The following is a 21,275-nucleotide window of genomic DNA, read 5'->3' on the forward strand; positions in this document are numbered from 1 at the left end:
ATATATATATATATATATATATATATATATTTTTTTTTTTTTTACAAATAATTTGTATATTTAGTTCTGTTTTGTTAAAATTTGATGTATTTTTGTCTTTTCTTTACAAGGTTCTGAAGTTGGAGTTGTGTGAAAGTAAAAAACAAAGCTAAGTTTAGGTTCGAGTCAGTGCTGAGTTAATTTCAAAGACAAATGAAAGAACATCATCTGACTTTGTCTTTAGTGTAATTATTTTTTCAGACAATGATAACTTTGATCACTCCGGCACCGTCTGCTGGTGAAGACTTCAGGTTTTGAGTCAGTTTCCTGTAAAATGGAGACAAACCAGCATCTTTGTTCTTACTGGGTTTGATGGATTCCAGATGCACGGTGACGTCCGTCAGTGAGATGCTGTCGTAAAGATCAGCCGCTGATGACGAGCTTTTCTCTGCGACACTAACGTTGGAGAAGAGGAGGGCGTCAGGTGAGTCTGAAAGGAGGCTGGACGTCGGCTCTGCAGCAGGAGGTCTAGAGCTGGTGCCAGATTTGGTTTGCAGATCTCGCAAAGGGACTTTAGACTGAGACTGAAGTTTATCCCTGCAAAAAAAAGTAACTTAAAAGTCAAAATAGTCAAAATGTGGTTCTTTTTAACAAACAAAACTGCTGCTGTGGTGCATTTCACTTTATCTGGCAACATTTAGGACATTATTTCTGTATTTTCCAGGAAGTTTTACTCACCATTTCACCTGCCGGCTTTCTGGAGGTAGAGACTGTTGTAACAAGGTTTTCCCCAACAAGTCCAATTCTTCCATGGCTTTAGGAGGAGCAGGAAGGGTGCCTGCTGGTGGAGCGTGTGAGGTCTGGACCACAGCTGGTTGTAACGCTGCAGCTGGAGCTGAGGGTTCTGAAATACTTAGCAACTGGGAACAAAACGGAGACTTTGTTTTTGAGGCAAGTCTCAGGGTCCCCAGCATTTGAATTCAATTCACTTTATTTATAAAACTCCAAGTCACAACAGAAGTCATCTCGGCACTGAACAGAAACAGTCACAAACATGAAAAGTAAGTTAATAACATTATTTATCTGAGGAGCAGACTGCTTTGAGTTTAACTTCATCGCAGACTCTCATCTTGAGCGAGCATGAAGGCGACAGTGGAAAGTAAAAACTCCCTCTTGAGGAAGAAACCTCCAACAGAACCAGACTCACGACAAGCGGCCATCTGCTTCGACCGGCTGGGTTTGAGAGGAACAGGAAGGAGGAACAGATACACAATTTCATAAAAATCTGAGTAAATCCTGGAATTCCAGGATATATTTCCGTCACATGAAATGCTCAGAACATAGGTAGCAGCCACTCACATTATAACAGTAATATACTGTATTATATCCTAAAGTACACGTTTAGAGCAATCTTCCTAATAATTCATTATAGCCAATCAGTATGGATACATATACTATGCACAATGTAGAAGCAGAACATGGACTCAATGATACTAGAATACTAGTAATAATCTTCTAATCAGCAGATCAGTGCTCTTATTCCCTGAGTTTTCCCTGTCTGGAAAATTACATCTTTTTCCAGGTTATCTCAAGACTTCCAGTCACCTGGGAACCCTGAAGTGTGTAAAGAGATTAAACTTACTGGTATTTAATGTCAAATCTGTACAAAAATCAGTGTGTTGAATAATCAATACGTAATTGCATTTGTGTATGTCTGTTAAAAAAGTATCTCAGTGAGCTGCAACAGCTGACAGCTAATTTTTGAATGGCATTGGAGAAAGTGTCTCTTAAATGTCTCCAAACTTCTTTGGCTTTCTCAGTTTCCTTGTAAGTTTTGTTGCATAAAATTGGATCATGATCAAACCATTCGTGTGACTAATCTTCTCATAAAATGGTCACCGAGTCGATCCTTCCTAAACTGTTTTCATGTTAGTTTCTGTAAATGTCAGTGCGCTTGCAGCTGTATTTTGACACCTACACCGCAGCATTCTGACAAGACATCTGAGGCTGAAACCCAAAATGCCCCGCGCTAAAAACCTCTCTGACAAAAGGTGGAGGTGGGCTTTAAGTTATACACATGGACTAGTACACCATTTTACAAGCCAAGCACACAAAAATGGGACTTTTTTTTTTTTCTTCTGAGAGACTAGAACAAAAAATGTCAGTTTTCTTGCAGTTTTGAGCCATTAACTAATCACAGCTCAGTGAAGAATTAAAAAAAATCTGATGAACAGATGGACAGAGTTGTGGTCACAGAGTCGACCTAGAGGAATGAGGTAAGTGATGAAGTAAGTGAAGAAGAGGAGTGGTCTGAGGACAGAGCCTTGGGGCACACCCGTGGAGACAGGGCAAGACAGAACGGAAGGATTTAAGCTGAATGAATTGAGTGTGGTCAGAGAGATAAGATTTTAACTTTCTGCTTGCTTTTATCCATACAAACATGCCCATCATGATCTTACTTCCCACCTGAGAGATGCTGCCGGAGTCACAGTTTTCCGTTACATTCAATCCTAGAAAGATTAAAAACAGTTACAGTTTCTGCAGCTTATAACACTCAAACTCTTTTCAAACAATCCTTGCATGGAAAATATCTGCATCAAATTGGGCCAAACAAGTTTTTTTTTTTTTTTTTTTTTTTTGCTTACCCAGAGACACAAGTTCATCGTCTAAAAGGTTCAATCCAAGGTTCTGAGTCAGAGCCTGTGGGATGGAAAAGTTTGAGTTGGACGGTTCTGTCTTGGCTGAGACATTAAGTCCTTCCAGGTCTACAAGAGCTGAACTGCTGCCAGATTTAGTGTCTGTAGAAATATGAATAAAATTAAATTAGGCACCAATTAATGTGGAGTTGAGCTTTACTCGTCAGGAGGAAACGGGAAAACAGGAATGCACACCTGGTTGCGAGGACACGGCGCCTCCATCTTTTGTCACCTCCTCTCCCTTCACCAGCTGCCTGTACAGATTGATGACCTGCGTCAAGCTGTCGTTGGCCTGCAGAATATCGGCTGTGAGGAGGAAACTGGTCAGCATCACCCCCGTGGCTCTCAAATCCCAGTCAAATCCAAACCTACCTAAAGCTTCATCGTTGTCTTCTGTATCGCTCGCTAATCTAAACAGAGTAGGCCTCATCTTCTCACAGCGCTGGTAGAGATCCTGAAATCAAAACCACGATTTAACATTCAAACACGTTTGCTGCATTTCAGGTTTTTTTTTATGTCTATTCTGACTGGTATCTGCAAATTTATAACGTTCAAAGCCCACATTAGCCCGAGAAATCACCCCTCATTCTTGTGAAAAACATTTGAAGTTCTGCTCCAAATGGGTTTTAAACAACATTTTATTTTTCATGAAAAACTACAAGAGTTTCACCGAGGATTAATAATCTATTGTAAATCTGGATCATGCCAAACCAACCACTGCAGCTTCAGGCAGTTTCTGGCTGGGCTGTGACTGTTTGAAACTAGCTGCAGACTCAAAATTGAAAGAAAATATTCAGATTTTCAGTTTTACTACATTTACTACCTAAACTGTTTGATTAGTTTGTTTTACGTCACATTGAAGCGCAACAGCATGAAGTGAGCGCATCCTGGTATTTTCACAATAAGGGTCTCTAAAGCACTAAGAGGTACAGTTGGTTTGGCACAAGGCGGTAATGAAGCTGCATCAGCAAGACTAAATCACGAGCCTGTAAAAATACTATAATATGATCTTTACGTAGTGTTGAGCTTTACAAACCTTAATGAGCTCCTGGTTGCTCTGGGAGCAGCTCTCCGCTCCGTACCCCTCCAGCAGCTGGCTCAGCAGGCTGACGCTCTCCTTCACCTCCTGGATGGCGTTCACGCGCTTCGATACCTTCTCCACTCGCTTCTGATCCTGAGAAAGAGAGACGCAACGATCTTGTTACAACCAACGGCACTGACACGACAGAGGTATAAAGGCAGTATTCTATCTACAGACGTGTACTTATACTGCTAACACAAAATTAAAAGATAAATCAATATTTTTTTTATAAGAACTGATGAAAAAAGAATCAAGGATACAGATCACACATTTCAAAAGGTTACTAGTCATTCCAATGTATAAAGCTGAAGACAAATCACCAAATCCAGATCTGATTATTTATTATTATGTTATAAAACATTTAATTTGATTAACACAGCTTAAAGTCTTTTTATGGACGTACTTTTAAACGTACAGTATTGAGATTATGTTTTTTTGTGTGTGTGTACTTTACGGCCTAAACAAATAGATTATATTTCATAAAACAATTAAAAGAATGTATAAATGAAAAATCTTTTTAAATTCTTTAAAATCATCATGACATTTTCAGATTATCCTTCTTTTTTTTTTTTTTATCATTAATCCCGACACAAAACCAGTCTTTTTGATCAAACATGTCAAACCCTTAATATTTCAGATACGTGTGCACATTTTAAAGATTTGATCTAAATTATAATCTTTAGCCTAAAGTCCTAAATATTTAAGCTTCAGATCTCTTAAGGAGTGAAGTCACTGAACTTTTCACACGAAGAGGAAGCGAACACGCACTGTCAACAAAACAACTCACCTCCTGAACCATTTCCTTAATGAGCTTGTTTGCCGCTCTCAGATCATCGGGGTGTGTGCTCTTCAATAAACGGGACAGCATCTGCAAAAACAAAGAGCCGAGGAAAGAGGAAGGGAAAGGTGTAAACTGTTTATTTGTCCTTAAAAAAAAAATGCTCCCAGGCGTCGGACTTCAGGTGCTTTGAAGGGATTTTATACTATAGAAACACGCAGACCATGAAAACTAAATATCTCACTAAGAGACAAAAACACAGCAACACGTTAAAGTTGAATTAAGTTTAGATTTAAAGTTTAAACTAAAATAAAATCCTCTTTTGCTGAGAAGAGATGGAGTTTTAGCCATTTTTGTCAAACTTTGTAAATGATCCAACAATGTTCAGTCAGGTTATCTGGGTGGCTTTGGAGACGTTTCGTCCTTCATCCAAAGGACTTCATCAGTCCGAGGAGCCACACAAGCAGCACACTCCCATAGTGGGAAAAAAAAGTTTGCTGGTGATAAGATGGTTTCTGGGGCCCGCCCTCCCTCTCCCCCGGTTTCCGGTTTGTTTGTTTGTGACTCCTCGGACTGATGGAAGTCCTTTGGATGAAGGACACCTCAGCAATAAAAGAAACCGTCCAGATGACCTGACTGAACATTGTTGGATTTTTACCTGGATTACTGAGCATGAACTTTGGTGTTTTTAACCATTTTGGCATGGCTGCCTCAGAGGAGTTGACGGGGGAGAGAGCGGGCCCCAGAAACCATCTTATCACCAGCAAACTTTTTTTTTCCCCTCTATGGGAGTGTGGAGCTTGTGGGACTCCAGTTTGTTTGTGTCTCCTCAGACTGATGAAGTCCTTTGGATGAAGGACGAAACATCTCAGGAAAAAAAGAAACCGTCCAGATGAGACTGAACACTGCTGGATTTTTACCTGGATTATTGGGCATGGACTTTGGTGTTTGTAAATGATGTCCTGTTTGATCTCATGATCCTCAGCTACTCTTTTCCTTATTTCGGCTGTTCCCTTCCTTAGGAGTCGCCGCAGCAAACTAACTCGCACAAAGAATTATTTTTATGCCGGATGCCCTTCCTGACGTAACCACAGACCACGGAGCTACCACAGCCCTCTGTATGGAGCAGAGAGCTGCCATCTAGGGGCGCCCGAGGGAGCAGATGGTGGGGGTTAAGGGCCTTGCTCAAGGGTCCAGAGTGGAGCAAATGAGGGTGGAGGCAGGTGTGGGTGTTTCACTTTTCCCACCCACATTTTGATGTTGTCGGTCCGGGGAGTTGAACCGGTGATCTTCCGATCACAAGTCCACCTTCTCTAACCTCTGCTCCACCACTCCCCCTCTCAGCTATTACAGCACCAAATTTACCTCGATGTGTGAAAAGTTGACGGAGTTAAAATAATTTTTGCAGTGGCTAATTTCAATTAGCTGCGGTGGCCATCTTGAATTAGTAACCAGTTGAAGATGCAGTTTCATTAAGAGTCTTAAAAGTTGCCAAAATACGTGAAAAAGAATGTATATGCTTCTAACACAATTTAAACATCGATAAATGATTGTTTGGGGGGTTAATGTAACTCGAACTTCTCAGGTTTTCTTTTAAATACCAAATATTTTTTGTGTTTACAACTAAATTTGGGAATCCGTCACAAATTGTCCCATTAGAGTTCAACATATCTCAACACGGCTCTTTTGCATACGCTCTTAACCCCAACATTGGCTTCAACGCTCCTTTAACGACTCCACTTCAGTCGACTCTCGTCCTGAAAGCTTTTAGACGTTGTTTGATTCCAGAGAGAGAGAGAGAGAACTTCACCTCTCTCTCCAGCTTGGTGTCTGATTTCATCCTTCTCTCTCTGACTGTTTACATCTTGCATATCTGTCGCGAGCCGAGACTGTCCAAAGTGTTCTCGTCGACGTTCGAACATACCGGTAACCAAACGACTCGTACTTGTTGGCAACAACACACGACGCTGCTGATTTTGCAGTAGACTTTTAGTAGCGAACGATGTGTATTGAGTGGGTATTTTCAATTCAAACAATTATAAATCATAGAAAAATGGTGTATTTCGACACCTATGATGGCTTTAAATTCTGTCCATTGAAATGACGGTATTTTGCCAACAGACAAACGGGGCTGACGCCAACGTTTTAAGTGAAAATACTGCTCGGTGTGTGATGCTCCAAGTATGCGTTGAGGATTGAGGCCATCAGATGTGATTCTTGCTTCTCATACCTACCTTGGATTTCTCTTCATCCTCAAAGATGGCACTTTTGGTTCTGGGCGGAGGGGGCGGCAGAGGCTTCTCATCAGGAAGCACAGGATCTTGTTTAACAATTCCTGGAAACAACAATCAGTTAACCACACATAAAAAAACATCAACAGCACTGCTTGTTTTCAATGCATTCACACTGCATGTAGATCAGTTACCGAATAAAGAAAACCTCTGATTTGTGCTTTGATACGAGCTTCTGCTGTTTAATGAACTAATTCGAGTAGAATGAAACAGTCTTATTTGCTCCTCTACAACTTATTTATATCTTATGACAACAGTTTGTTCCTGGGGAAAGTCCATTTTGAAAGATTCAGCCACACATGACCCAGGATATATCAGTGTCATGCTTGTGCTGAAAGCAGAAATGAAACAAACTGTGGAGAACTAACAAAACTATCAGCTAAAGAAGGGAACTAAAAACTTATGCAGACCTATGAACACATGGATTTAAAACGCCAAACGTGTAACATTAAAAACAAAAATAATCTTCCAAAGTCGTTTTTGTTCATGCTTTATGGCCAGACTCAAACGTGTGAGGCGCTCACCCTGTTTTTTCAGCATCTGATAAGCTTCGGCTATCTTGGACTCATCTGGATACCTCAGAGTCCAGACGTACAGCATTTCTAAAACCTTCTTCTTCACCGCCTCCGGAGCCCGGCTCCCTAAATACTAGACAATTTTAAAAAGATCAATTAGGAAAGGCATGTTTCTTTTTAGACAGATAAAAGTTAAAAGTTGCTGATGGAAAATAATCTTATTTGATGCAAGGTACAGTTACTTTGTAGTAGGGATGCATGATATTGGATTTTTGGCTGATATCTGATATGCCGATATGTTAAAACTTATTTGGCCGATAACCGATACCGACATTTTTTATACGTGTTCCTTTGTCAGAACATAGTCCTCTTATTTAGGCTTATTTGCTACAAAAATTTTGTAACAGCTGTAAGAGCTGGTGACATATATTCAGTAACAAGAGATATGATATGCATAGCACTTTAATGTTTATTAAATGAAAAGTGTTAAATGTTATTTATTAGCATTAGTCACCTGCGATGCTGGCTCACTTGTGGAGGCTTGTTCCAGGTTCCTAGCTGCAGTGTGGGATCCTCTGCACTCTTGTGCATGAAGGACAGACTTTTAAAATTCAAAGTTTTTGTCTATCCATTGTGCCGTAAGACTAATCATGCTAACGGGGCTAACACTTGACGTCCAAATGTCTGAGGTAAAACTCACCCAAGTGCTATCGGCTATTAGCTTCTCAATGACGTCGGGGATGACGGCTTGCAACTCGGGTAAGGTTACGTCGAAAAATTATCTTTGACTGGGGAGGATGTAGCGAGGCTCAACGTAGTCCATAAATCTTTGGAATCAGACATCCTCAACAAAAAAAAAAAAAATAAACCTTCCACACCGCCGACATTTTGACTCTTCCTCTCCGCCGTGCTCAGATCAGGTAGGTGTGCGTGACATCACCTTGTGCTGCCGCTGCAGTCATCCTTGTTACTGGGTTGTCATACAATAACAGCATCTTTTATATCGGTGAGTTATTTTGATGGAACGGCCGATATCCGATACTTAACTTTAACGGTAATATTGATGATACTGATACCATGCCGATAATATTGTGCATCCCTACTTTGTAGTAAATGATAGGGGGGGTGGGGGGGCATATTTACTGAAAGCCAAGAGCTCAGGGGCCAGACATCCAGAAATTACTGTCATTAAGCAAGTTTGTTTTAAGGTTTCAAAAATGAACCCATTGGTGGGCCGAACTGAGCTCACCCCTGGGCCTGATTTGGCCCCCGGGCTGCCAGTTGAATAGCCCTGCTATAGGATTTAGACGAGGGGTGGAAAATTTCAATGCAAATGTCTCATATCATAAATCTTTACTATCCCCCACTGCAGATAGGTGCATGTGTATATCTGTTAGCAAAATATCTCAAGCCACGAGATGTTTAAATGAAACATGCAGAAAGTAGCCATTGGGTGCACACGTACAACTTCACTTGTGGAGTCAACGTGAATCAAGATGGCCGCCACAGTCTTCTAAAACAAAAAATGGCTATAATGCTGTCAATTTTTTTGAAATACTGTATTGAGCTAAAACTTGGGGGTGGTAGTAGCCAAGAATGATCCTCAATATACGTTTTAAGATCTAACAGAACCTGTGTCTGTTGACAAATTCTCATGAACCACAAACTGGATTTTAATAAAAATTACGCCAAATACCGTACTCACTGGACGTACCGCTACAACTCGTTAGCTTTGGGAGTCAACCCAATTTATTTATTATTTTTTTTTTCATTTATCCTTTATTTATCCAGGTAGTCTCATTGAGCCAAGAGAACTCATTTTCAAGAGAGACCTGTTTAGGGAGCAGATGGGGGTTAAGGGCCTTGCTCATGGGCCCAGAGTGGGGCGAATGAGGGTGGGGGCAAGTGTGGGTGCTTCACCTACCCCACCCACATTTTTGATGTTGTCGGTACCGGGGCGTGAACCGGCGATCTTCCGATCACAGACCCACCTTCTCTAACCTCTCCCCAAATTTAGCATGTCAACAGCCCACACGTAAATGGTTGTAAATCAGTTTTTAAAAATGGAGCTAACATTTAGTTTGGTGGTAAATAAATGTTATTCTCAAGTTGACAGACTTGGACTGTGACATCTTGAGATATGGCATGAGATCGTGCATGAAGTTATTTTCATGGTTTGAACAAATTGGCTACAAATCTGTCATTTCTCACCATAAAATAATCTTAAGACTAAAAATCAGGAATGAAAAGTGAAGGGGTGATATGCACTCATTCAAGTTTGTATTTGTAAATTAAAAACCTAGCACTCCTTGAGTTTTGTGTATTGAATGCCATAGTTGTTGTTTTCAATAAGTATTATAAGCAGAATATTATTATTAGAAACATTCTCAAGGGCATTACGTTTCAGACTGTTTGACAAAACACAAAGCAGCAGTTCTTACCTTAGGCGAGACCACCTTAATGAGCTCGTTAATGAAGCGAAACTTTCCCACTTCACCGTGAAACCTCTTCCCACAGTTCTGAACGCACGTCTCAAGAACCTGGGAATGGGACAAAGTTTAGCTTTACACACAAACGTTCACAGAAAATAATACCCTGCTCTCAGGTTTGTTGTAAAATCAAAACGTTGGGGAGTGACCGCTCACCGTCAGCGCTTGCATCGCCTCCCACTCCTGAGGAGACTGGATTTTGTGGGCCAGTAGTCTGGTTGCAAGCTGAGGCCTAAGAGATGTAGAAACATGCAAACGTTCAAAAGAGGATTTAAATCTGATCAAATAAACTACGGTAATGCGTAAACTATCACATTTAATGTAAGCAAACTCCACAAAAACACACTAAACAGCTAAAGACCTAGCACACCTTGAAGGAATGCACATCAACAGGTTTTTAAATCAACATCAAATAGTTGTTGCTGTCGCTTTATTTTACAATATGTTGCCGTATGACACAATAGGAGTATGTTATGAACGACTCTCAACTACTGCCGTGCCAAATTATACAAAATAATGGAAAACTGACTAAATAAGAACCATTTATATGTTCTCTAAGGGGAGTTGGCTGTAACGGCCATCTTTAATTGGATTAGCTCCAAAGGTTAGGCTGTTATAGCAGCAGATGATCAGCTCGTGCAAGTTTCAGTCCAATCCACCCACTGGTTGGTGAGATATTTTGTTAACAGAAAAACTGGACTGATTCCAGAAGTTTATGTGAAGTGTTAAGCAAAGATGTTGCATGATTACAATCACTCAAAGTACATACTGTGAAGCTAAAACGACACCAAAATTTAGCTCGTTAATTAAATTATATCCATTTTAATGTTTTCTAAGGTGAGTTGGCTGTGGCAGCCATCTTAAATTATGTCCTCTCCGATGTTAATCATCTGTAGATGAACATTTGTTTTTTACTTTCAGATAATTTTGTTGAAATTTGTCTTTTGGTTCACAAGATGTTTTACTAACAGGGAGGCAAAGGCACAAACTTGACGACCCGTGTTTTAGCAGTGGGCGATAATGAGCACAATTTGTCAAAACCAACACAATATAAAAGAAAATCTGGTGTGGCATAATATATTTCTTTTAAGTTTAGGATTATTATTTATTGTTTTACCCATCTGGTTCATGGTCGACCCGATCACAGAACCCCTTGATACTGTCCCAGTCTGTCTCTTTGTTCAGAGGGTTGGTGGTCTTGTCTGTGGAAAATAAAAACAACAGTGATTATCTCTGTTTGTGGCAGCTAGATGTGGTGTAGACAGTTTCTTCTTCATGGGTTTCATGTCACAGACAAACACCTTTGTTTAAAAAAAATAAGTCTTTAAAATTACAGGCAGAAGTTTTTCCATGTTTTATGGGGGGTTGCTTAGTTTTCGTTGAGCAGCAGATCCTGGAGCTTCTGGATTGACCATTAGTCGAACGTTAACGGGATTCTTAAATTGTTTATATATATTCACACATTTTAGGTTGTCAGTGGTATATGTTAGACTCCAAATCAAAGCACATCAGCACAAAGCACAGGGAAAATGTCTTTTTTCGTGTTTACCTTTTTCATTCATTGACTGGCTAATCATTATTTCACTGTGGAAAAAGATGTCAGTGAACCGTTTCAGGGATACCGCCATCTTTGTTTAGCACAAAGCATTGTGGTCCTGTTTATGGGCACCCGATGTGTGGAAAACACTGTGCATATGTGCAACATTGATCGTAGGTTCGAGAACAAGTGAGAATATAATATATAATATATGAAATCCAGAGAAAATAATATAATAATATGAAATATTGAAAACTTCTGATAGTCACACCTAGACTCATGTAGTCAATCTAGTATTAGAGGTCTAGTATTATAGTATAGGTCTTGTATTACAGTATAGGTCTAGTAAAGGTCAGGTACTATAGTATAAGTCAGGTATTAGAGGTCTAGTATTATAGTATATGTCAAGTATTAAGACACCCCATCCATCCATCCATCCATGACATTGGTCTCAGACGCTGTCTGAACAGGGCAAATAAAATCAAGAGACAATTCAGACCCACAATATGGACTGTTCATTCTGTAGACCTCCGGCAGGAGGTACCTAAGCCAGAGGACCAGAACCACCAGGTTCTGCAACAGTTTCATCCCACGAGCTATCAGACTGCTGAACTCTAATCACTAATGAAGTGACCACATTAGCAAACATACACAGATACAGACTTTCCTAAATACCAAAGTCTATAAAACTCATGAAAATTATGTATTCCTACACTGCTGTGGAGAAATGAAAATAAGTTTTGTTCAATTTTGCATGGTGTAGGTATAAGTCTAGTATTAGAGGTCTAGTATTACAGTATAGGTCTAGTATTAGTATTATAGTATGTGTCTAGTGCTAAATATGTTGGCCGCGTATCAAATTTGCCCTCCTACAGATAATTTTGGTCACTTCGTATTATAAAACTGGCAGCACGACAGCTCAGTGGTTAGTACTATTGCCTCACAGCAAAAGGTCCTGGGTTCAATCCCTGGTTGGACCTGGAGTCTTTCTGTGTAATGTTTGCACGTTCTCCTCGTGCTTGTGTGGGTTTTCTCGGGATACTCCCGTTTCCTCCCACAGACCAAAAACATGCACGTTAGGCTGCCTTCAGGCCCAGGCCTCCATTGCAAAAGAGATCTGTGATCTCAATGGGATTTGCTTGGTTAAATAAAAGGTAAATAAATAAAAGACACAAGTATGGACTACCTTTAGCAGGTATTGATTAGGCCCCAACAAGTATTGCAACATAAACAATCCCCACACGCATCCATTTATCCATTTTCTTCCACTTATCCGGGGTCGGGTCGCGGGGGTAGCAGCCTAAGTAGGGAGGCCCAGACTTCCCTCTCCCCAGCCACTTGGGTCAGCTCCTCCGGGGGAATCCCGAGGCATGCCCAGGCCAGCCAAGAAACAGTCCATCCAGTGTGTCATGGGTCTTCCTCTGGGTCTCCTCCTGGTGGGACGTGCACGGAACACCTCATCAGAGAGGCATCCATGAGGCATCCTAACCAAGAAAATCACTGTAATGCCACTTTAATTGGTGATATGTGACTTTATCTGGGTTGCTGATTTCTTGGCCCTCTTCCTGCACCTGGATGTGTAGATGTCTGTGATGGTGGGGAGAAGTGCAGTCTATTTAACATTTAACCAACTAATATTTATGTCAAATATGGTGGGCGGACAATAACACGTTTTATACTTAGCATTCACACAAAAAAGTTAAATCATGTCATCTGGACTGCATTATTTTATCATAGGAGGCATACCTCCAGATTAAGATTGTATGCAGGTGAGTCATTTTAGGCTTCAATCCCAACATACGAGCAGCAGAACAGCTCTTGACAAATGAATCCTATCTCGGATTAGAAATGGGTACACCAGGAACCAACAATAAATCTTTAAGCTGCGCAAAAGTCTAATTTTCAAAATTTGATAACCTGTTCATCACTGACTTACTGTCAATTGCCCCAAAGAAATCCCATAAACCATTGCGCGCCGTATTCGTAGGCTGCGCTAAACAAAGATGGCGGCGGTATCCACGAAACAGCTACTGACAGCGGAACGTCCGGATCAGCGTGTTTGTTTCGGTTTTTGTTTTCTTTTTAAAAACAATAATCGTCAGGTTTTAAAAGGTAATGACTTACTGATGAGCGACTGCAAGCTGGTCTCATCTGAAGGCGCCGCCGCCATCTTTCCCTAGTTCCTTTTCTACGGTCACATGACTTTTGAAACATATCGCGTGAACAGCAGTGGTATGGAATGCCAACAGGGCCAAAAATCATGTGCCTCTTTGATATGGAAAAATTTTGCGCATATCAACATGCAAGGGTAAAGTCTGGCAGCACGTGCCAAAACATATTGGTAGAATATCAACTGTTGATGCGAGTGCAAAGATTAAACATCAATCTAAGAATAATTTCTAATAGTTTTTTTTTTTTTTTGCCAGCGAAAGAGGCCACAGTGAATTTGTTACGCAGTGAATCAAATCAGATTATTTTTGGTGAGACTCATTTAAACTCAAATCAGTAAAAAGACCAATATAATTTATACGTAATGTCACATTTTGTTTAATTCCATTTTGCATAGTTAAGGTTGTTTTATTATATATATATATATATATATATATATATATATATACATATATATATAACTGTAGGCTCAACTAATCTTACAGCTTTTAAAATAATTTGATAATACTTATTCGGAAGTATTTTCATAAAGAGAAGCTATGCATATTGTTCGCGTTTTGTGCTGCAGCCATTCTTACCACAGTTATGGCCCTTTTCCAAATATAAATATAGAACATTCCTTATCAAGCATGCTTTTAATTCAATCTTTTTTTTCTCTTAAAATGAAATCAACAATTAATTTGGATAATAATAATGCAGATGTATGATGATTTATTTATTACATGGTAAAAACGTTAACAAAAACTTTTTTTTCATTCAACCTTTATTTATACAGGTTAGTCCCATTGAGCCTCGGGGACTCATTTACAAGAGAGACCTGACTTTTAACAAAGAGTGATGACAACAGTGGATGACAACATCTGACAATCATAAAGGATGCATACAAATTCATTATTATTATTTTTTTAACAAATGAAAATAAAATGGTAATTAATTAAAAGAAAAAATAGCGAAAAAAACAGCTAGATTGTAAGGCGGCGAAGAATACTAAAAACAGGAAATGTCTGCATTGGTTTAAATTACTTAAATTATTTTTAATGAAATTTTGTACATTTTATTTTGGTGTACGGTATAGTGTTCTTGTTATTACAGTGGTTGATGGAGTTTGTATACATGTGTACAGCTTGCTCTGTTATTTTACTATATGAATAAACTTTATGACCTTTCCCTTTACTGTCCTTGTGATTTGAATGTTATGTTACTGATGTAAACAATCTTTTTCATTTCAGGAAGTCAGAAAACAGATCAGAACTGAGGCAGAGCAAGCATTGTAATGCACTAACTTTCTGTAACTGACTAAAATCTACACCTGGTTGTTTGTGAATCTTTTTTTGTTTTTGTTTTTTTTGTTTCTATGACAACAGTCTGTATTCAAACAGCTGTGCACTTAGTGCGAATTACTAACCATCAAAAAAATTGTGTGGGGCGAAAAAAAGTGTTTTTGGCCCTCTTGAGCTTCCATACCTCTAGGGACGGTTGTTTGGCTCCCCCAAACGGCGGCGAAATCTCAGAAATTTTCAGGTGTGTTGCTGCTGACATGTTTTAGCTAGGTCAGAGATGTGACTGTCAGTATTTTGATCAACATCTCATATCCGGGATGAATTTTAATTTGTTTCGGTTTTTGTCGTCACGACGAGGGAACTATAAGAACAGCGCGCGTGGTACTGTAATTGATTTTTTTTCTTTTGCCGTATTAATCCGCAACCGTTACTGATGGTAGCAAAAAAAACAAAAAAGTCATTGTATCATTTCACCAAGGAGGAAACCATCAGCTTACATTTAAACCGTGAGCTCACAGCAGAGAACTACGTGGGGAACTTTGTTTTTTGAGCCTCCCGTTATCTGCTCTAGAAATCAGAGGTGTAGTAAACCACTTCATCTCCAGTTTATTCGTAGTCGTCGTCGTCTTCTTCTTCGCACAAGAAATGTAGCTTACAAAAGTCAGCTAACCTCTCGCAAGCCACGCTGCAGTATTTTTTTTAACTCGGAGGCTGCGAATGACTGTCCTCGGGTGTTGCCTGGCCCGGTGTCGCCGCTGCAGCAGCACCAACCGAACCGAACCACGCAGTCTGCTGCTTCCTCCGTGCTGACGCAGATTTAGGACAAGACAGGACACGGCTTCTTCTCGTGTAAATAACACCGTCACACATGTGCTGAGCTAACGCTGCGATGGGATCTCTGAAGGCTCTCCAGGAGTGGTGTCGGATACAGTGCGAGGACTATGTGGACATACGGGACATGTCCACGTCCTTTCGGGACGGCTTGGCGTTTTGTGCCATCATACATCGCTACAGACCAGATTTAATGTAAGTAACGTTAAACGTGACGCACAATATATGTCCCATGCGAAGTACAGTAGTTTGTGTTTTTCATTCAGACACAAGACTTACAATTGATCTGTGCTCCATATTCTTCTTGGGGGTATTTTGGAAGGACTGATCAATTATTTCCACTTTGAATTGAATTAAAAAACATCCTAAATTAGGGGTGCACGATATTGGATTTTTGGCCGATATGTTAGAACTTATTTGGCCGATAATCGATACCAATACCGATATGTTTTTTCCTAGCCCTCCTTATAGAGGTTACATAGCTTTCTCTACTGTGGGATTAAAATACTGGATTATTCTGCATGGTCTTTGTCAATTTGGCCTGCCACCAAATGCAGATGCCAAAAAGGGGGCGGAAAATTCAACTTGGATTATAACAGTCCATGCTCAATAATAATAATCAACTTGGATTATGTTTAATGTCACATTTATTCATGACATTTAACACAATGACAACAATCGAACAGTGCAAATTTGTCAATTTTCACAAATCTAAACTCAACCTGTTCTCAAGCGACAAGTGAAAAGCGTGTAGTTCATTAATAGATATACCTGATTGTTTCTTAAATTAAAACGGAAGCCTTTTATATCGGTGAGTTTTTCAGATGGAATGTCCGATATTTAACTTTATCGCTAATATCGGCCGACACATGCGGATAATATCATGCATCCCTATCCTAAATCTTTTAAACGCCTAGCATTCCATGGAGGAATGCATATTTTTGTGCCAAAGTTTTGGCAGTTTTTTTTTGTTAACCCTGTTACTCGAGATATGCCTCATCGTGAGATGTCGCGCTCAGTTTGTGTTGTGGATGACTCTCGGCTACTACCATGCCAAACTTTAGGTCGGTGTGTGTAAAGCGGACTGAGTTCAAGCCATTTTTATGCTTGGTAAAGTGGCTTAGCTGTGTTAGGCATCTTGAATGTTGGCGACTCCAAAAGTGAATTATCTGTAGATGCAAATCCAATGATTATTTTCTGAAAGTTGTGTTTAAATCCATCCAGCAGGGCGTGAAATATTTTGCTAACAGACAAACGAGTTGACCATCTTGTGCAGTGAGTATCTCTCAGCTACAGCCACACCAAATGTTAGCCCGTTACCTGTAAAACTGACTGCATTGTGCTCATTTTTATACCTTCTAAGGTCAGTTGGGTGTGTCGGCCATCTTGAATTGGGTCAGCTACAAAAGTTATTCAGTTTTAGAAGTTTTTTTTTTAAACTCCTTTCATTCAATGAGATATTGCACACACAAATGGAAAGAGTTGAATTAAGCAAAGGTCTGGTATTTTGTTTCTGCTCAGAATACGTGTTGGAGGTTAGTTTCGGCTGCTACCACACCAAATTCTAGCTTAATGTTTGTAAATTTGACTTTAGCTAACAGACTGATACATGAACGCACACACGGACATAAACATCATTGTCCACTTTCACCTTTCAGGAGTGGAAGATAAAAATAAAGTTGTTATTGGTAAAGATAATTCACCTTCTTCATTTAATTAGTCATCACTAAGCCAGAGGCCGAACTCTTGACATTTTACACAGGAAGCACACACGTCGCCACAAAACACAATACGTTGTGTGTGTGTGTGGTTAATTATAGGGAGTGAGGGGACGGTGACAGCTCGTTGCTTTGCTTGGGATCATAACAAGAACAGAAGACTGTGTCTCGAGCCAAAATTTCATTTAACATACAACAAGAACATCTGGTGGAACAAACTCTGTGACTCCTGCAGAAAATGCTCACCTCGATAACTTTCACCTCACGATCGTTTAATCGTAAAATAATTTGGACTGAAATAGGGCCTCAGAAAATATTTAAGTGTCAACATTCAGACTTTTCTATAATTTATCTTATTTGTAGAAAATGTAAACAATGTAATTCCACCTTTTTATCCCCCTCGTGTAGCGCAGCTGCCGTCTTTGCACTTTTACAGTAAATATTCGTAGAAACTCTGACCGTCTGTTGGATTTGTATATTTGTGGGACAAGTCCCGTCTGTGGAGCGTAACGCAGCTTCTGTTTGTAGAGCATGAAGATTTCCTGCAGAAGGGAGTCAACAGCCCTCATTGTTGTAGGTGAACTGTGCTGTAAATAATGCCTTCCTGTGGGTGGCCAAAAAAGAAAACATCTGGTGGGATGATTTCAGACCGTAAGCATCTTTCATCCACTTTAAACTCCCCAGTAAGCAACTAGGATCGAGCCGGACTTAACTGGTCAGTGACGAGGCAACAACGTGCAACACACAAAGCATAGCTGTGTGACTTAAATCACAAGACCTGGCGAATCCTAAGCGAGTCATCTCGTTGTCTAACTTTCTGTTTGGCTGCAGACGATCATCCAAACTCGCTCTGATCCAGACCGACAGACCCATCACACTAATCTGGGCCTGTCAGACTGGATTTAGCTCTACAGATCCGGGTCGCTGCAGCGCCGTTCTGCACGCTTTAGCCAGTGAGTTTTAGAACAATAATAATAATAAGAGAGTCAGTGATGCGAAGAAGAAGAAGCGTCGGCACAGAAAATGGCCTCATCATGGTTCCTTTGGCCGGAGCCAACCGTCGCTTCGACCACCGGGGAGGAAAGAATGACGAGAACAACAACAAAAAACTCAACTTTTTGTGGCAATCTCTGCATAAAAAGTAAAATAATCACTTGAATCCGCCTCGAAATGATCACAAATCCTCATTATTTATTAGAAACCTCATCCAAGCCTGCTATTTATTGCTTGTGTTTTGTCTGTTAGCAAAATATCTCATGAACCACTGGACTGATTTCAATGAAACGGTCAGGACTTACTCGCTGGATGTGCGTCTACAACTTTAGAACTTTTGGGGTCAAACCGATTAAAGATGGCTGCCACAGCAAACCTGGCAAGTGTACAAGTAGCTACAACTCAGTCAGTTTTACAGGAACTGGGCTAAATGTTGGTGTGGTAGTACGAGTGTTTCTAGTGCTAAGCAAGATCTTTGTTTCAAACCTTGACGTGCAAGGCTGCGGGTGATTCCCTCGTGGTCTTTAATTTAATCTCACACCCAAAGTTTTCAGTTTGACTGAGCCTCGTTGAGCAGATGTTCTGGTTCGGTCAGGTTTTGATCCTGTGGATTTTAAAGGCGTAACTCTCCCAGAGAGATGACACCACTCTTTCCCAAAATAAATCAGGATTGAGACGGAGTCACAGAGGATTAGGGCAGCAATTTCGACCTCACGCTTCATCATTTTTACTCAGCGTCTGCTCTGTTGTGTGACGACTGAGAACTGGAACCTCAGCCAGTCATTTTGGGAATATTTCATTCAGGGTAACGGTACAATGACATGGAACAATGGATTTTTCTGGTATCTTGTTGCACGGCTTTAAACACAAACATGCAAACTGGACATCAAAATGTATGGCTTGATCGGGAAAAGTGTGCTATGTCCTATTTATTGAGCCCTTTTTGGAGCTTCAGGCGTGCTTCACAGAAACCTCATTCAAAGTTTAAACAAGTCACAGAAAGTTGGACTTTCCATGCTTGAACTGGCATTTTGTTATCTTTTACGATTTTTACTCCATCACAGTTCAGGTTTTGCAATATTTGGAAAATTTTCCACAAAATGTTTGACGTCACAGTAATTTCCTAATTCGTAGCTTCTTCAAAACTGGATGTAGTGGTTTTATTTGTCATATCTTTTACATAAACCACTGTATAAACATAAAAGTTCACCCGTGATCATCAGAATTTTTCTGTTCAAGAATTTGTACGGTCGGGCTTGTAGTTTTCACACAGCGCCTGTGTGTTTGAGGTTTGCTTTTCCATCTACGGTTTTTGTCTGCCTCTCATCAACTCGGCAGTCAGGGAGCGACGGACGGACGGACATGTGGTTACCATGGTGACCATAATGAGCAGGCATTAGCTTAAACCTTTCTTTTGACCATGGTTCTCATTACACGCCTTAGAAAACATCAGCATTATTTCTTAGGTTATTACAAAGTTATGTTGAGGTTTTTGGCACTTTTCAAACTTTGATGAGAAATTGTTCTAGTTTTAAATTGCTGTAGTGGGGACTGTATGTCAGTAGACTCAGTTTGACGTGATCTTGATACCAGTCCGGCTGTGGGTTTGTGGCCATGGGAACTAGATTAGAGAGAACAGAGGTCACTTTGTGTGGCTCCAACACGGAGCTCATTCAGAGGATTTGCCTTCTTGAAAAACGCACATGGTTTCCACAAGCACTCACAAGGGTCACGGCAGCTTTTTCTCTCCTCAGCATAGTTTTGTTCGCACATCAGAAACATAATTATCCCAGAGCTCCTCCTGAGACATTTCCCAGTTTTACAGCAGGAAGTTTAACTGGCAGGAGGCTGGTTTTAGTTCCTCGCTTCAAGCATTTCAGGCCTTGTAATTATCAGGCCAACTCTAATATGATGCGTCTCTCCTTTTTGTTCTGGAAGTGTTGGCACCTCAGACGTCCTATTCATATACAGTTTAGAAATTGTGCTCTGTGGTGTGCACGAAGCTGCTCGTCGATGCCGTCTGGTGTTTCGTACCCTAACTCAGACTGCGTCAGCGAGCTAAAAACAGCACCGTCCTGTATCAGCAAAGCTTTGAAGACTCTTTTACAACCTTCTGGAAAAGCTAAGCTGCCTGTATGATCACACAGTCTACCTGTTCATTCTTCCTTTAACCCAGATGTTTTTTTCCCCCCCCTGTCATTTCAGAGACTTTGACTCGCTGTCTAAAGAAAATGTCTACGAGAACAACCGACTGGTGAGTCAGATTACTCGCTCTTGATTACGTCACTTTTTGGACCAACTTTCTCTTGGATACAAGCAAAAATATGAGCTGATCTAAAGCTTTCTCATAGGTGTAGGTGGTGCATCTGGTTTTGGCCATGAAAACGATTAAGCTTTATGAGTGCATGCAGTCATTTTGGGCGTGACTTTGATGTGTTTAACGGCCTGTTTGGAGCAAATGCTTTTTAAGCCTGGTGGAGTCTGAAGAAGGTACAGAGCGGGAGGGCGAGTCAGGAAAATACCACATTCTTGACACAAGCCTTTGGAGAGATCAGAAAGAGAGGACTGAATTCAGAAACGCTTAAACATGCACATTTATAAGTCCGTGTGGGTCCAAATGGTGGCAAATAATCTACTTTTACAAAACTTTTTATGTAGGAGGTGCGCTCAAAGAACGGCCTGTCTGCTGACTGCAAACTCTGGATGGCAGCTTAACTTTTTCCGTTTGTAAAATCCTCCTAATCTTCTGTACCACAATGAGTTTTGCTATGTAAGTAAATGAAATTGCATAATTAGCTTCACTCCTAAAATTCAGAGTCAGAGATTCTTTGTCATTCGCACCACATGTGGTACATGTGGTGGATCGAAATTACCCTTAGCAAAAAGAAGTATACTTGAAGTTTAATTTATTTAGTATA

The 21,275-nt window shown here is 40.3% G+C and overlaps 2 protein-coding genes across 2 annotated transcripts in view; one reads left to right on the top strand and one right to left on the bottom strand.

Moving 5' to 3' along the window:
* LOC119422348 (ADP-ribosylation factor-binding protein GGA1) overlaps positions 1-13,566 on the bottom strand; it is a 16,748-nt gene extending 3,182 nt beyond the window's left edge. The window contains exons 1-14 of the mRNA XM_037689705.1: positions 13,491-13,566; positions 10,947-11,031; positions 9,986-10,061; positions 9,782-9,880; positions 7,350-7,473; positions 6,769-6,869; positions 4,544-4,624; positions 3,712-3,849; positions 3,048-3,129; positions 2,871-2,981; positions 2,625-2,777; positions 2,446-2,489; positions 718-899; positions 344-576 (exon numbers count right to left, since the gene is read on the bottom strand). Of these exons, the coding sequence (XP_037545633.1) occupies positions 344-576; positions 718-899; positions 2,446-2,489; positions 2,625-2,777; positions 2,871-2,981; positions 3,048-3,129; positions 3,712-3,849; positions 4,544-4,624; positions 6,769-6,869; positions 7,350-7,473; positions 9,782-9,880; positions 9,986-10,061; positions 10,947-11,031; positions 13,491-13,536 (1,555 nt within the window). The 5' untranslated portion in view covers positions 13,537-13,566. The remainder of the gene's footprint in view (positions 1-343; positions 577-717; positions 900-2,445; positions 2,490-2,624; positions 2,778-2,870; positions 2,982-3,047; positions 3,130-3,711; positions 3,850-4,543; positions 4,625-6,768; positions 6,870-7,349; positions 7,474-9,781; positions 9,881-9,985; positions 10,062-10,946; positions 11,032-13,490) is intronic.
* A 1,785-nt stretch (positions 13,567-15,351) lies between these two features.
* LOC119422347 (MICAL-like protein 2) lies at positions 15,352-20,611 on the top strand (the record flags this gene model as incomplete). Its single annotated transcript, XM_037689704.1, is given in 2 exon segments — positions 15,352-15,841; positions 20,563-20,611. Coding segments are annotated over 2 exon segments (186 nt in total), but the record flags the coding sequence as incomplete, so codon positions are not given.
* Between the last annotated feature and the right edge of the window lie 664 nt (positions 20,612-21,275).

The sequence above is a fragment of the Nematolebias whitei genome, chromosome 16 (assembly GCF_014905685.2).
Source record: "Nematolebias whitei isolate Nwh7 chromosome 16, NemWhi1, whole genome shotgun sequence".
Classification (NCBI taxonomy): Eukaryota; Metazoa; Chordata; class Actinopteri; order Cyprinodontiformes; family Rivulidae; genus Nematolebias; species Nematolebias whitei.